Source organism: Rhinoderma darwinii, chromosome 2 (assembly GCF_050947455.1).
Source record: "Rhinoderma darwinii isolate aRhiDar2 chromosome 2, aRhiDar2.hap1, whole genome shotgun sequence".
Taxonomy (NCBI): domain Eukaryota; kingdom Metazoa; phylum Chordata; class Amphibia; order Anura; family Rhinodermatidae; genus Rhinoderma; species Rhinoderma darwinii.
The window spans coordinates 77,578,240-77,592,641 of record NC_134688.1 but is presented as its reverse complement, the minus strand read 5'-3'; the positions used below and the strand labels follow the sequence as shown (position 1 = coordinate 77,592,641).

The window sequence follows — 14,402 nt, the reverse complement described above, 5'->3', positions numbered from 1 at the left end:
TAAAAACGTATTATCTTTCCAGAGCATAGGAGATGTGTTGATTACTGGGACCTCCACCGATCATAAAAACGGGGAACCAAAGTCCCCTCTTTGAGTGGAGCGGCAGCCATGCATGTCCGCTGCCGCTCCATTCATTCTCTATGGAACTGACGGAGATAGCTGAGCGCAGTGAGGGCAGCAAAAAGGTGGTGACAGATGCTGTTTAAATAGAAGGCTCGATCATTTACCTATAAAATATGTTAATACATGTATTTATTTATTTTTAAATATAGTACATTAATTTACACACTGAGAGACCGCTAAGCCCAAAAAAATGAATAAGTAGCTGGAAATATACTTTTACCACAGATATGGATACTTGGCATTCTACATTTTGTATGGAATAAGGTCATATTCTATTATGAGCTATTCCTTTGATACATGTGCTGAGGTGAAATATAATGATGTATTTCCCCTGTCATGACTGTTGCCTGGCACCATAACCTTTGATCTGTCGACATAGACACTTTAGTTAATTTTTAACAGGAGAGTATGCTGATATACCTACATAGGAAACCCGTAACCCATGTAATGAAAGCTTCTGCATTTTCCAAATATCCTACTTTAAAAGTGGAGGGTGTATCTACAGCCCATACCTTCGATTGAACATGTGGCATTAAATGTGTGGCTACATAGGGCATTGGTCATTTTTGGGATTATAGGTAATCCACATATTGAAGGATGTAAACAGGGTTAGAATAGTTCCGTCAGTTTTCTATCCTATGCACTCTGAATATTCACATGACAGTCCTTATCATATATCAGGAAAAGCGCTATCACCAGGAGTACAGTATACTGAACTGTGCCGTGCCTTAAAACAACAGACGTCCATTAACATTGATACAGAACAAGCCCTGTTTCTTGCTGGAGTTTAAAGGGAACCTGTCTGTACGTTTGGAGCCACTAAGGGTCCCCTTACATGTCCCGACGTGGGCCGTGTAAACGAGCGCCGATCAATGAGATCGATCGATCATTGGTGCTCGTTTGCTCCTTTCACAAGGAACAATGCATGGGGATGAGCGAACGTTACTATGATCGTTCGTCTCTATACATTTCTATCATGACGGCAGCACGTCTCCCTCTTTGCACAGGGAGATGTGCTGCCGACAACGGTAACATTTTAGGCTGCATAAATCATACAATCCACCGATGATCGAGCGTTTACACAGGGCAATGATCGGGAATGAGCGTTCTGTGAGCGCTCGTTTGCCATATAATTGGCCCGTGTAAAAGAGCCATAAACCACCAACGTGCTGTGATGTAGCTGGGGTTTAGTGTGCCAAACCTGCCTACTTCTAAAATGGACATTTCTGGAATAGTTAGCAAAGTAAATTATAACTTACCAAGAGGAGTCCGGCAGCATCTGGCACATGCTTCACTGCGCATGTGCAGTGTACTGTCCTCTGCTTCAAGTCCGGAATGCGCATGCGCCTGATACCACTCCCAGGCTCATCTCGGGAAATTGTGACTTACTTTACTAACTATACCCAAAACGGCCATTTTTGATGTGGTCGGGTTTGGAACACTAAACCCTAGCTGCATAACGGCATGCTGGTGGTTTAGTGGCTGCAAACCTAGCGACAGGTTACCGCCTGGAATAAAAATACACCAGTTAATAAATATAATATATAAGCTCTTAAGTTGTACCGTTCCCTTCAAATTCTATTCAGCTGTTTCCTCCTTTTGGGCTTTTTTATGTGACAGCAGAGAATGCGCTCTTATAGTATAGTCACTTTTTAGGGGGAGGGGTGGATTGGCCCCTGAACAGCAATTCTCCGTAGCAATGGAATTGTAGGGTTTACCAAAGTATCTTGGCAGATTTATACTTCAAGGAGGCTGGAAAAAAAATAGCCCTATAGGAGCTAGAGATGCCACCATTTACTGTTCTCACGTTTGGAAATCATAGAACTCTAGGGATCAGTATACATATTGAAGATTTTTTTTATTGCAGATATAAATCCTCTTTCAATTAGGTTCAACAGTTGTGAAGAGAAAAAAATCAAAACCACTTAATCTTAGCACATGTTCTCCAAGAGAACTGCACAAGATTCTATCCACACCAGGTTTGGGCACTACGTGTGGTATACATGTTTCAACGGTGCCACCCCTGATATGCAAATGTATGCCTATACAGTTATATATGTCTGCCATTTAGCTCTGTTGTAAAAAACAAAACTTATACCCTGCAGTATATTTTTCATCCACATGTGTTGAGAAGTGTAGTTTAGTATCTGGCCTTCGTTGTGGTGAAACTGTGCATCCAAATACTGAGCATAGTAATTTGAGGGGGCTCATACTGTATACTAAGAAACCTAAAAGTCCTAGATATCCGCAAAGACCCCATGATATACCCGTAATAATATCTCCTACATAATGTGATCGGCGCTGTAATGTAGATAACAGTGGTTTTTATTTTGAAAAACGATCATTTTTGAGCAAGTTATGAGCAATTTTAGATTTATGCTAATTAGTTTCTTAATGACCAATTGGGCGTGTTTTTACTTTTTACCAACTGGGCGTTGTACAGAGGAGTGTATGACGCTGACAAATCAGTGACCAATCGGCGTCATACACTTCTCATTGTTCCAGACCAGCTTCTTTCACTGCACAATCACGCTGGAACAATGAGAAGTGTATGACGCTGATTGGTTACTGATTGGTCAGCGTCATACACTCCTCTGTACAACGCCCAGTTGGTAAAAAGTAAAAACACGCCAAATTGGTCATTAAGAAACTAATTTGCATAAATCTAAACTTGCTCAAAAATGATCGTTCTTCAAAATAAAAACCACTGCTGTTATCTACATTACAGCGCCGATCAGATTATGTAGGAGATAGGGCACTTATAATCTGGTGACAGAGCCTCTTTAAGGAAGTAATTACATTGTAACCTCCCCCAAAAAACCCTCTCTAAGAAGACCACCCCCTTACCTAGACCAGATTTCCTGTGATAGATATTCATTTTCGCCATATATTATGCAAAGAAGAAGCACTCTGCTAAACCCCTCACCCCTTGTTTGTAAAGTAAGTTAGGTAAAAGGTAGTCAAAATAATTCTGTTACCGGTGGCTTTATTGTAAATTTATCCGCTCCATTCAGGGCGCACTATGACCCTCCAAATAAACAGCATCTTCATTGTGGACCGGAAGTCAGTCTATCCATGCTGAGAGCCTCGATGTCCGTTTTATACTGTAGGCTTGCATGGAGACTGATCTCCGATCCACACAGCAGACGCTGTAGGATCCAGAGTCAGAGTGCGTGTTACGTGATTTAAGGGCAGGCCGGAATGGAGCTAAAAACTTTTACAGCAATGCCACCGGTATCAAGATTACTTTGACTACCTTCTACCTAACTTACTTTACTAATGGTGGGGTGGGATTTACCAGAGAGCTTCTTCAAGAAAAGACACATCTGTGCAAAGTGTTTAAAGAGGCTCTGTCACCAGATTTTGCAGCCCCTATCTGCTATTGCAGCAGATCGGCGCTGCAATGTAGATTACAGTAACGTTTTTATTTTTAAAAAACGAGCATTTTTGGCCAAGTTATGACCATTTTCGTATTTATGCAAATGAGGCTTGCAAAAGTACAACTGGGCGTGTAGAAAAGTAAAAGTACAACTGGGCGTGTATTATGTGCGTACATCGGGGTGTGTTTACTACTTTTACTAGCTGGGCGTTGTGTATAGAAGTGTCATCCTCTTCTCTTCACAACGCCCAGCTTCTGGCAGTGCAGCACTGTGACGTCACTCACAGGTCCTGCATCGTGTCGGCACCAGAGGCTACAGATGATTCTGCAGCAGCATCGGCGTTTGCAGGTAAGTCGATGTAGCTACTTACCTGCAAATGCTGATGCTGCTGCAGAATCAAGTGTAGCCTCTGGTGCCGACACGATGCAGGACCTGTGAGTGACGTCACAGTGCTGCACTGCCAGAAGCTGGGCGTTGTGAAGAGAAGAGGATGACACTTCTATACACAACGCCCAGCTAGTAAAAGTAGTAAACACACCCCGATGTACGCACATAATACACGCCCAGTTGTACTTTTACTTTTCTACACGCCCAGTTGTACTTTTGCAAGCCTCATTTGCATAAATACGAAAATGGTCATAACTTGGCCAAAAATGCTCGTTTTTAAAAAATAAAAACGTTACTGTAATCTACATTGCAGCGCATATCTGCTGCAATAGCACATAGGGGTTGCAAAATCTGGTGACAGAGCCTCTTTAAACAAACGCAGTGAAACCTTTTTGACACAACCACACAAATTTTCATTGAAGGTGCGGGAAAGACTTTACTGTAGTTCTTCTTTGACTTCTCTGTAAACCGAACATTTCCCGAGATTTGTGGCACGAGATAAACAAACATGAAAAAAAAAACTAATACCTCTGATGGATGCCATCCATTAGCTGTCTGTCGCCTAAAGACTCCCATGTAAAAAAAAAATAAAAAAAAATTATACATTTAACATGTATTTTTTTTTACTCGATAGCTGTGATGGATGCCTCTAAGAGAAGCCATACATCGTCCATAGACTCACATGTTAAATAAAACATATACGTTTAACATATAATTTTTTCTTTCTGGATGGCGCGAGATTCTATTGAATTGGTATCATGACAAATTGTAGAACTTGATGCAGTTCAAGAAACCATCTAATTGCTACTTTTTTTTCCAAAACAAGATTACAGCCAGCATAAGGTAGAAAAGAAAATCTTTCCTTTGTGAAAGATTTTTCTTCATATGCTTGTAGGGTTAGGCTTATACCATTATTCACAAAATGTAACTTTTCAGTATACTGTACAGTAGTAGGAAACCGAGCCATACCTAGTGGAAGCCACAATACAGTTACCACCGCTTTGGGGCTTCTACAACCTATAACTGTTTATTCTGCCTTCAGGTGGAGGCATACAGAGATTTTTTTTTGTTGTTTGATTCCTATGGAAAACTGTATGACGGGTCAGTAGTCAATAGGCAGCCATAAGGACTCCCAGGCTCTATTCACAAGGTTTTTCTGAGGTCTTATTTTATACTTTTATTGTTGTGGGGACACATACTTCTATTAAATAAAATTTATAAGATTAAGGTTTTAAAGATGTTGTTAGTGCATGGTTTACTTTTAATTGATATGTTTGTTTTTTTTACTTTATGCAATATTTGGGTGTGTAAAGGGCGGTAGTTGCCAAACAGCAAAGCCACGCAAGGTTTTACTGTGATTTGCTGAGTTTCCGCAAAGTGTTTGTTGGTTTTTTTCTCAAAGTGTTTTTTCTCAGCTTGTACAGTGGACGCACATTGAAACATGTGCCTCACAGGTGCAGGCTGCGCATCCAAAAACTGCATTGCAAAACTGCAGCAATTGGAGGTAAGAACCATGTGCAGTTTTGCTTCGCAGTTCTCTTCTGCACGGTGACCACAGTGGCTTGCCGCCTCAGGTAGAGGATCTTTAGTCTACACTTTAGAGTGCAAAGGTGTGGCTTACTTTGTGCATCTTGATTTCTCCCAGGTGATTGAAGACAATGGTGTGCGGAGAGTTGTAGTTGTTCCACAGCCACCAGAGTTCCACACGAGTGGTCATCCGGTCATACATCGGCCACCTCCCCCTCTGTCAGGTTTTATACCCCTTCCTGCTATGATGCCTCCACCTCATCGCCACATTTACTCGGCGGTCAGTGGAGCAGGAGATATGACCTCTCCATACACCCCTCAGTATCACCCTTCACAGGTATATGGAGATTTGGGTAAGTACTTTAGCTTTATATTTACTTATTAGTGCATTTTATATGTTTGTAGCAAATTAATATCTAAAAATCTATATCTGAACATATTCCATTGGAACAATCCAATATGAAAGTGACCATGTAAATATATTTAATGTAGATTAGTGTTGCCCCAGAATTTTTATTTTTTTTTTAAGTTCCATTTCTATTGAATTTTATTTGATTTCTCCACATTTTTATTATACATTACGTATTTTGATAAAAATGTTTCCCTTTCTGGTTGGTTTACGTGCCATTTTACTGTAGTACCTAAAAAGTCACAAAACCTGTAAGCTCTGTAGGGTAGATTTACTAATACGGTCTTCAATTCAGGCCGCTAAGAACTAGACTAGATGCAGAAAATTTATCACAGTGGCTCATGATGATGATGATAAATTTGGCGCATCTATAAAGACAAACTTTATACTACCTCTTGTTTGACTTACTTTAGACCACTTTTTTTTTTTATTTGCACCAAAATTTTGGTAGAATTTGTTGCATCATAGGCCACACCTGCCACTGGTAAGCCACGCCCTGTTCTTCATAAGCCACACCCACTTGTTGGCCAAGTCCAAAGCATTTTTTATTTTTTCTGGTGCATTGAATTGATAAATGTGTCTAAAGTTATTTGTGGCAAAAAGAAGATGCAACTTAGGCAAAACAAATAAACTGTAAAGAAGTTAAACCAATCCTCTAACAAATTTTTCTGACGTGCATTTATTTGAATTGTATTTTTACCTCTAACACTTGATGCCTCCATATTAGTATATGTTTTTATTAGCGTTTGCTCATTTGATTATCAACCCCACTACCCAGATGAAACTACTTATAGTGATTGTGTCATCTGGTGTCCTGTTTGACCACTTTACGATGAAGGACGGATATATCCGTCCTATGCAAGAGCTAGTTCCCGCATAAGGACGGATCAATCGGTCCTCTGATTGCGCAGGTACTACCATTGTACCCACGCGATCAGCGGCAGGAGCACGGCTGTTATACACAGCCTAGCTCCTGCCACAACTGCCGGAATCTAAGCACTCTCCGATTCCGGTAGATTAACCCATTAGATGTCGCTATCAAAGGCCCCCCAGGTCTGCCTTCAGCAACTGCCTATTAGGCCATGTCAGAGGCCTAATGGGCAAATCCCACAAATATTTTTGTCCAGTTTCCCCCAAAATTATATGGTACAATAAATGGTGCCGTGAAAATCTACAACTCGTCCTTCAAAAAACAAGGCAATATTGAGGGAAAAATAACAAAAAGTTATGGCTTTTGGAAGGTGGGGAGGAAAAAACGAAAGTCAAAATCCAAAAAATGGATTCGGCAAGAAAGGTTTAAAGGGGTAGTCTATTATTTTTGTTTTTGCCCCTCCACATTTTTACAGTCTAAAGCTTTTTTTAAAATTATATCCTATAGACATATGGTCCTCGTATACGGGAACCCCAGAGGTTATGGTCTCCACAGACTGATTCCTTAATGGCTGATTTCCACAAATGCAGCTCATTAATATTCATATATTGACTCAATTGAGAAATACGGCGTCTTCTGCACTGCAATTACATACCGGCACGTGTCCCACTGTGTTACGGCACCACAATCTTTGCTTATCCTTACTGTATTCTTCACGTGCTGTTGTATCATCCATACTGACGACTCGTCACCTGACCACAGTGGTCTGACGGCGTGTCATCAGTATGGTTCCTCTGTGGGGTCTCTAGTTAGACTAAAGGTTTTTGGAAACCACTGTATTGCATGGTCACCCATTCATCTGAATAGGCACCATGGAGTACTATATTTCTCCTGCAGGAGCCCCAACCAGGGAAAATGTGTGGGCAGTTAAAACTTCCCCCAGCAATACCAGTGGACAACTGGGTGGTTCCATCAGCCAGACGTGTGGCGATCATTTGGTATTGTTGGGGGAAAACAACCCCTTTAAGCCAATATTTTCTGGGTCCTCAAGGAATTTGTATGGATTGTAAGCGGCATTTTGATGACTTTATAGTCACGGTATATCCTTTATTTATACATAGAGATTCCTCTCTTAGATGGTTTTTATATTGGCTTGAAATACGAATTTATAGTATGACTTATTTCTTATTTAAATGTACATGATCAAATCCATACACTTTAAAAAAAAGAAAAAAAATTTGTTAATTTTTTCGAATGTTTTTCTCGTGTTAATCTTTTAGATGCTCTTTCTACTCATGGGAGGTCCGGACTTAGGGATGAGAGATCAAGTAAAATCCACGAACGATTGCAGAAGAAGTTGAAAGATAGACATGGTGCACAGAAAGACAAGCTGAATAGCCCTCCTTTTTCACCCAAGAAAAGCACATCTCCGATAAATGAATCTAATGGAATTATTAAAGGGCAGAATAGTCTGGGGTTAAATACAGGACAATCTAAGAACAAACAGAAAGGAAAAAATTCATTCCAGGTAGAAACAGAAATGCAAGGTAATTGTGGTCAATAAAAATCTGGTAAAAATGATGTACCAGTAAAGGGGAAAACCTAACGAAATGTATTGTTTTTAATGGGGTTGTCCACGATCTGGAAAAAAGGGTCTGCTTTTTTTCCAGAATACATGCTACTCTTGTTCATGGACTGCGTCTGGTATTGCAGCTCATCCTCAAGTGAATGCGGCTAAGCTAAAATACCAGACACTGCCCATTAAAAAGAGTGGCGCTGTGTTTAGGGGAAACAAAAATCAGACCTATTTTTCTAATCTTGGACAACATCTTTACTTAGTTTACAGCGATTTTTTTTTTTACATTTTTGTACTGGTGCAATCCATTTTTTGGATGAATGCGAGGAAGTCTCAGACTTTTCTGTTTAGTGTAGCCAAATTTTTGAACAATTCAAATTCTCAGTAAGAATTTATATGTGCAAGTTTTGTCGCGTTTTCTTGCGAGTTTTTTTTTCTAAAATTTTATGTCAATTGAAGCATGTCGTTTAATAAACTAAATGCTGGGTGAAATGATTGTCCAGAGCTGTCGTATGTGTATCATGAATAGAAGACCGCACATGTTTCATGTTTATCGCACCTCTTCACATGAGCTTATTCACAGAAGTGGTCTACACATGTGATCCTTATCAGAGAAATATATTGATATTGAGATGTGTCTATCCAAATGGTGATGGGTGGAACCTCTCATCTGACTTGTATGATGATGTCATACGTAGGTGTATATCACGTAATAATTGAGCTACATGGAAGGGAATAGAGGGTGTGACATAAAATTTAACTTTTATTATTATACTATTATGCCTAATACACATGACTGTGTGTGCCGGCCGAGTCCCGTCCGTGATCCGTGGAAAAATAGGACATGTCTTATCTTTCCAACGGATGGGAAAGTTGGGTCGGTTTTCACGGACCCGATTCACCCCCTAAAGTGAATGGGTCCATGAAAACGATCGGATGCTGTGAAAAACGACCCAAGTGGCACACTGTCACATGCAACGGGCATTAATGTGAGTACAAAAATAATATAGACGGCCAGCTCCAGGTTTATGTGGGCCCTTGGGCGACACAGACTTAGTAGGCCCCTTTGTGGGGGAACTCACGGCGGCAGTAAACGTCAATTTTTGCCCCCATACAGACGGTAGGCCCTCTTTATGCCGTCATATATAGATGTTAGGCCCCCCAGTTTGTATTCCCATACATTTTGTGCCCTCTGTAGAGAGTGCCACACAGCCCCCACCTCCTGGGTAGTGCCACACAGCCCCCACCTCCTGAGTAGTGCCACACAGCCCCCACCTCCCGAGTAGTGCCACACAGCCCCCACCTCCCGAGTAGTGCCACACAGCCCCCACCTCCCGAGTAGTGCCACACAGCCCCCACCTCCCGGGTAGTGCCACACAGCCCCCACCTCCCGGGTAGTGCCACACAGCCCCCACCTCCCAGGTAGTGCCACACAGCCCCCACCTCCCAGGTAGTGCCACACAGCCCCCACCTCCCAGGTAGTGCCACACAGCCCCCTCCTCCCAGGTAGTGCCACACAGCCCCCTCCTCTCAGGTAGTGCCACACAGCCCCCTCCTCCCAGGTAGGGCCACACAGCCCCCTCCTCCCAGGTAGGGCCACACAGCCCCCTCCTCCCAGGTGGTGCCACACAGCCCCCTCCTCCCAGGTGGTGCCACACAGCCCCCTCCTCCCAGGTGGTGCCACACAGCCCCCTCCTCCCAGGTGGTGCCACACAGCCCCCTCCTCCCAGGTGGTGCCACACAGCCCCCTCCTCCCAGGTGGTGCCACACAGCCCCCTCCTCCCAGGTGGTGCCACACAGCCCCCTCCTCCCAGGTGGTGCCACACAGCCCCCTCCTCCCAGGTGGTGCCACACAGCCCCCTCCTCCCAGGTGGTGCCACACAGCCCCCTCCTCCCAGGTGGTGCCACACAGCCCCCTCCTCCCAGGTGGTGCCACACAGCCCCCTCCTCCCAGGTGGTGCCACACAGCCCCCTCCTCCCAGGTGGTGCCACACAGCCCCCTCCTCCCAGGTGGTGCCACACAGCCCCCTCCTCCCAGGTGGTGCCACACAGCCCCCTCCTCCCAGGTGGTGCCACACAGCCCCCTCCTCCCAGGTGGTGCCACACAGCCCCCTCCTCCCAGGTGGTGCCACACAGCCCCCTCCTCCCAGGTGGTGCCACACAGCCCCCTCCTCCCAAGTGGTGCCACGCAGCCCCCTCCTCCCAGGTGGTGCCACGCAGCCCGCCCCTCCCAGGTAGTGCCACGCAGCTGCCCCTCCCAGGTAGTGCCACACAGCTGCCCCTCCTCCATGGTAGTGCCACGCAGCTGCCCCTCCTCCATGGTAGTGCCACGCAGCTGCCCCTCCTCCATGGTAGTGCCACACAGCCCCAACCTCCATGGTAGTGCCAAACAGCCCCCCTCCCTGCAGGTAGCGCCTTTGGGATTCCCTCTAGGAGTGGAATCCCCAGCCAGAGCATTACCGATGCTCTGGCTAGAGATTCCACTTCAGGAGATACCCCTGACGTCACTGTCCATATATGGACAGTCTTGTCAGAGGCAACCCCAGAGCCATAGTACTGGGTGGAGCACTACTAGCACTCTGCCTGGGACTCCTGCTCTGCTCCTGACATCACTGTCCATATATGGAAAGTGATGTCCGGAGCAGAGCTGAAGTCCCGGGCAGAGCGCTAGTAAAGGCTCTGCTCTGGTACTCTGGCTCAGGGGAACCCCCTGACATCACTGTCCATATACGGCTAGTGATGTCAGGGGTAACCTCAGAGCCAAAGTCCCGGGCAGAGTGCTACTAGTACTCTGCCTGGGACACTGCTCTGCTCCTGACAACACTGTCCATATATGGACAGTGATGTCAGGGACTTCCCCAGAGACAGAGTACCGGAGCTGAGCCACTTCTAGCGCTCTGCCTGGAACACCACCTGACATCCCTGCCCATATATGGACAGTGATGCCGTGACAACGGCAGCGTCGGCGGCCGAGTGGGCCCCCCCAAGGGTAGTGGGCCCGGGTTCGCTGGATGCTGACGCCGGCCCTGTTCCTGACATGTCTGTTTTAGTTAATACTTGTATTCCCCATGTAATAATTCTGAAACACATTTTCTTAGAGCACTGCATTGTGTCGTTTCTCTGTTATCCCTCATAAAAATTGACGAATAAATTGACTAATGGGTGTTACTAGTTGGGATGTATCCTTACACAGTCTGACACTGTCCAATCAGCGCTTACCATTTCAGACTGTGTAGGGACACACCCCTTTGATAAGGGGAATGATAACATCCAGTTGTTTATTTATAAATTTCTAGAAGGAATAACAGAGGAACGGCACAATGCAGAGATCTAAGAAAAGATGCTCCAGAATTGTTATTTCGTGAGAAATATAAATATTTACTAAAAGAGGCGTGTCCAGAGAGGTGACAGGTCCACTCTAAAATAAATGCTGGATAGTTGTTTGTGACAAAAAGATGACCCATATGCCCTATTTTAAAGTGGGTCATATAATTCTATATCTCACTATACAGGGCGTATTACAAGCTAGTGAGACTAAAGGGGGTTTTACACTGGAAGATTATCGGCCAGACGAGCGTGCCCAGTGTAAACGGGAACGATCGGCAGATGAACGAGCAAACGCTGGATCATCTGCAGGTCGTATCGTTTAAAAAAAAAAAGTGAAATATCATTGTCGGCAGCACATCTCCCTATGTAAACAGGGATATGCGCTGCCGACATGATAATAATGTATGGGGACGAGCTATCGGAGTAATTACTGCTCGTCCCCATCCATAGCGCCGTGTGACTGGAGCAAACTAGCGCCGATCAACAATGTCTTGATCGGTGCTCGCTGCAACGGCCGTTTATTAGCCGGTGGTATTTTTCATCAAAGATATCCGATAACGGCGAAATATCGCCCACTCCTTGAATTTTGAGTATCCCTATATTTACATTTTGCCCTTCTCCCCAATGTTTCACTTATGGTGCGCCCTGATCTACTGTTTACAACGGAGAAACCGATCTTACATCAAGTTTTTCTACAGCGACTTTCTTTACTCCAGGGTGATGAGGAGTTAGGAGTCGGGTATAGTCGGCGTCTGACATTTATACATAGAGCAGAGATGACGTTCCAAAAATTGTTTCTCAGTGTCGTCTCTCTCCTCAACTCTCGCATGTAGAGAGCGGGGGAGGTAGAGAAGATACACAAGGCAATAAAACCTCACATAGCAGTTAACGTAGAAGCCATGATATATAGTCTCAGCCTTGCACTTCTGCTATGAGATTGTGTTCATCCCTCCAGCATCAGTCTGGAATGAGACAGGAGTCTGAGTTGCAGCACAGAAGATTTTTCAGGCCAGCTTCCTCCTCTCTTTGTATATCAGTATGGCTATGTTCACACTGTGACTGCAGTATATGTTTAACGTACACACCGGGAAAGCTTTCAGCATATATTTATTTAATGAATTCATAGGCTCCCATTCACCCGACGGAGGCCAAAAGAGTGTCCTTTTGGCCTCTGTCGCACTTGTATTCATCACTGTACCTTTTTTGTTGCTTTATAGAAAATCATATTATACTATGCTTTTCTATGCAGAAGCATCCCGTAAAAAAGCATACGTTGTTATAACATGAGCGCCAATGGGTGACACATAGCACTGTATGCCTATACAGTGGCATACATCAGGGCCTTCCGTCAGAGGTATACATATGACAATAGGTATACGTCTAACAAAAGGCTCAAACGTGATGTGAACAGAGGGCATAAAGTATAGGGATGTTGACTGCCAATACTTCACGATCAATAAGACCAAGCTGTAAGAGAAAAGTGACCTCGCTCTCCGGTTGGGGACTCTCACTGCTCCAGCATCCATATGATATGAAGCAGGACACTATCAATTGGGGCATAGCAAGCAGACTGCTCTTGAAATGAAGCTTCTCTTCCCCCTCCCCTCCAATGTGGAGAGCGGAGAGCAGATAAACCATACAAGTGCTTTTTGTAAATTCTTGACTGCCTACAGCAAAAAAAACTATGAGAGGTGCATCGCCTTCTACAGCTCAAGGCCAGTGGAAGTAACTGGGGATTGGGCTTAGTCTAACCAGCATAACAAGTAAAGTGCCGATGTACATTCTGCCAAGTGAACAACTTCTTCCTAGAAGTTGGAAATGTAGAAAATACTTTGCGTACCATTAAAGCCTGTAACCTAGCAGCAACAGCCCACAAATCCTACACTGTGATTAATGCAGCATCTATGTAATAAAACATGTATATGACGATGTATTCATTACATGTAGTCAGTACCTTATCATTTCTTTAATTTAGTCTTTACTCTACTGTGCGTTCTAAACTTTGTATATTAAAAGGGGTTCGTCCAGGAATAAAATGTATCTCTCATCCATAGAATAGGTCATAAATGTTAGATCGTTGGGGATCTGGCCGTTAAGATCCCCACTAATCACTAGAACAGGGGGATTCCATGGATGGGCACAGTGGGGTGGAGTTGTATGGGGTGATGGCTTAGCATGGACTGTTACATACAAGTGTATAGGAGATACTGTAACAGCCAAGTTCTCTAATAAGGAATGGGGGCGGGGAGGTCCCAGCAGTCGGAGCCCCATGGGAAAGCTCCTCTGATTCGGTTCACTTAGATCCTAATTCAAATTAGTTTTTTTTAATTTATTTATTTTTTACAATTTAGTACATGTTGCTCCTAAAGAAATAAATTGATAGCAAATTAAATTAATAGCATTTTGTATTTATTTCCACTGTAGAAAAAGATGAAGAGACAAAAGCCTTAGAAGCGCAACTTTCCAACATTTCAAAGCCAGCGGTGAGTACTGCAATCCACTACTAGCAGCAACGTCATGTAAAAGTAAGGCCAAATTCAGACGAACGTGGGGAAACTCGGACAGGAAAAACAGCTGTTTTTCAGATCCGAGTTGCCCCCGTGCAGGTCCCATTTTCACTGATCCCCATAGACTTGAGTCTATTGAGGGATCCTTGAATACAGAACAAAATAGGACATGTCCTATATTTCAACGGACCCTCCACACGGACTGTTGAATCAAAGGCTGTGTGAACGGCCCTATTGAAATACATGCGTCCGTGTGACTGCCGGTGTATATCACGTTCTTCTAAATTCGGCCTAA

General features: G+C 44.0%; 1 protein-coding gene across 4 annotated transcripts in view; it reads left to right on the top strand.

The window, feature by feature from the left end:
* FNDC3A (fibronectin type III domain containing 3A) overlaps positions 1 to 14,402 on the top strand; it is a 210,462-nt gene that overhangs the window by 137,555 nt on the left and 58,505 nt on the right. For all 4 annotated transcript variants that reach the window (XM_075851793.1, XM_075851794.1, XM_075851795.1 and 1 more), the window contains 3 exons: positions 5,536 to 5,770; positions 7,978 to 8,244; positions 14,025 to 14,083. In XM_075851793.1, coding sequence (XP_075707908.1) covers positions 5,536 to 5,770; positions 7,978 to 8,244; positions 14,025 to 14,083 — 561 coding nt within the window. The remainder of the gene's footprint in view (positions 1 to 5,535; positions 5,771 to 7,977; positions 8,245 to 14,024; positions 14,084 to 14,402) is intronic.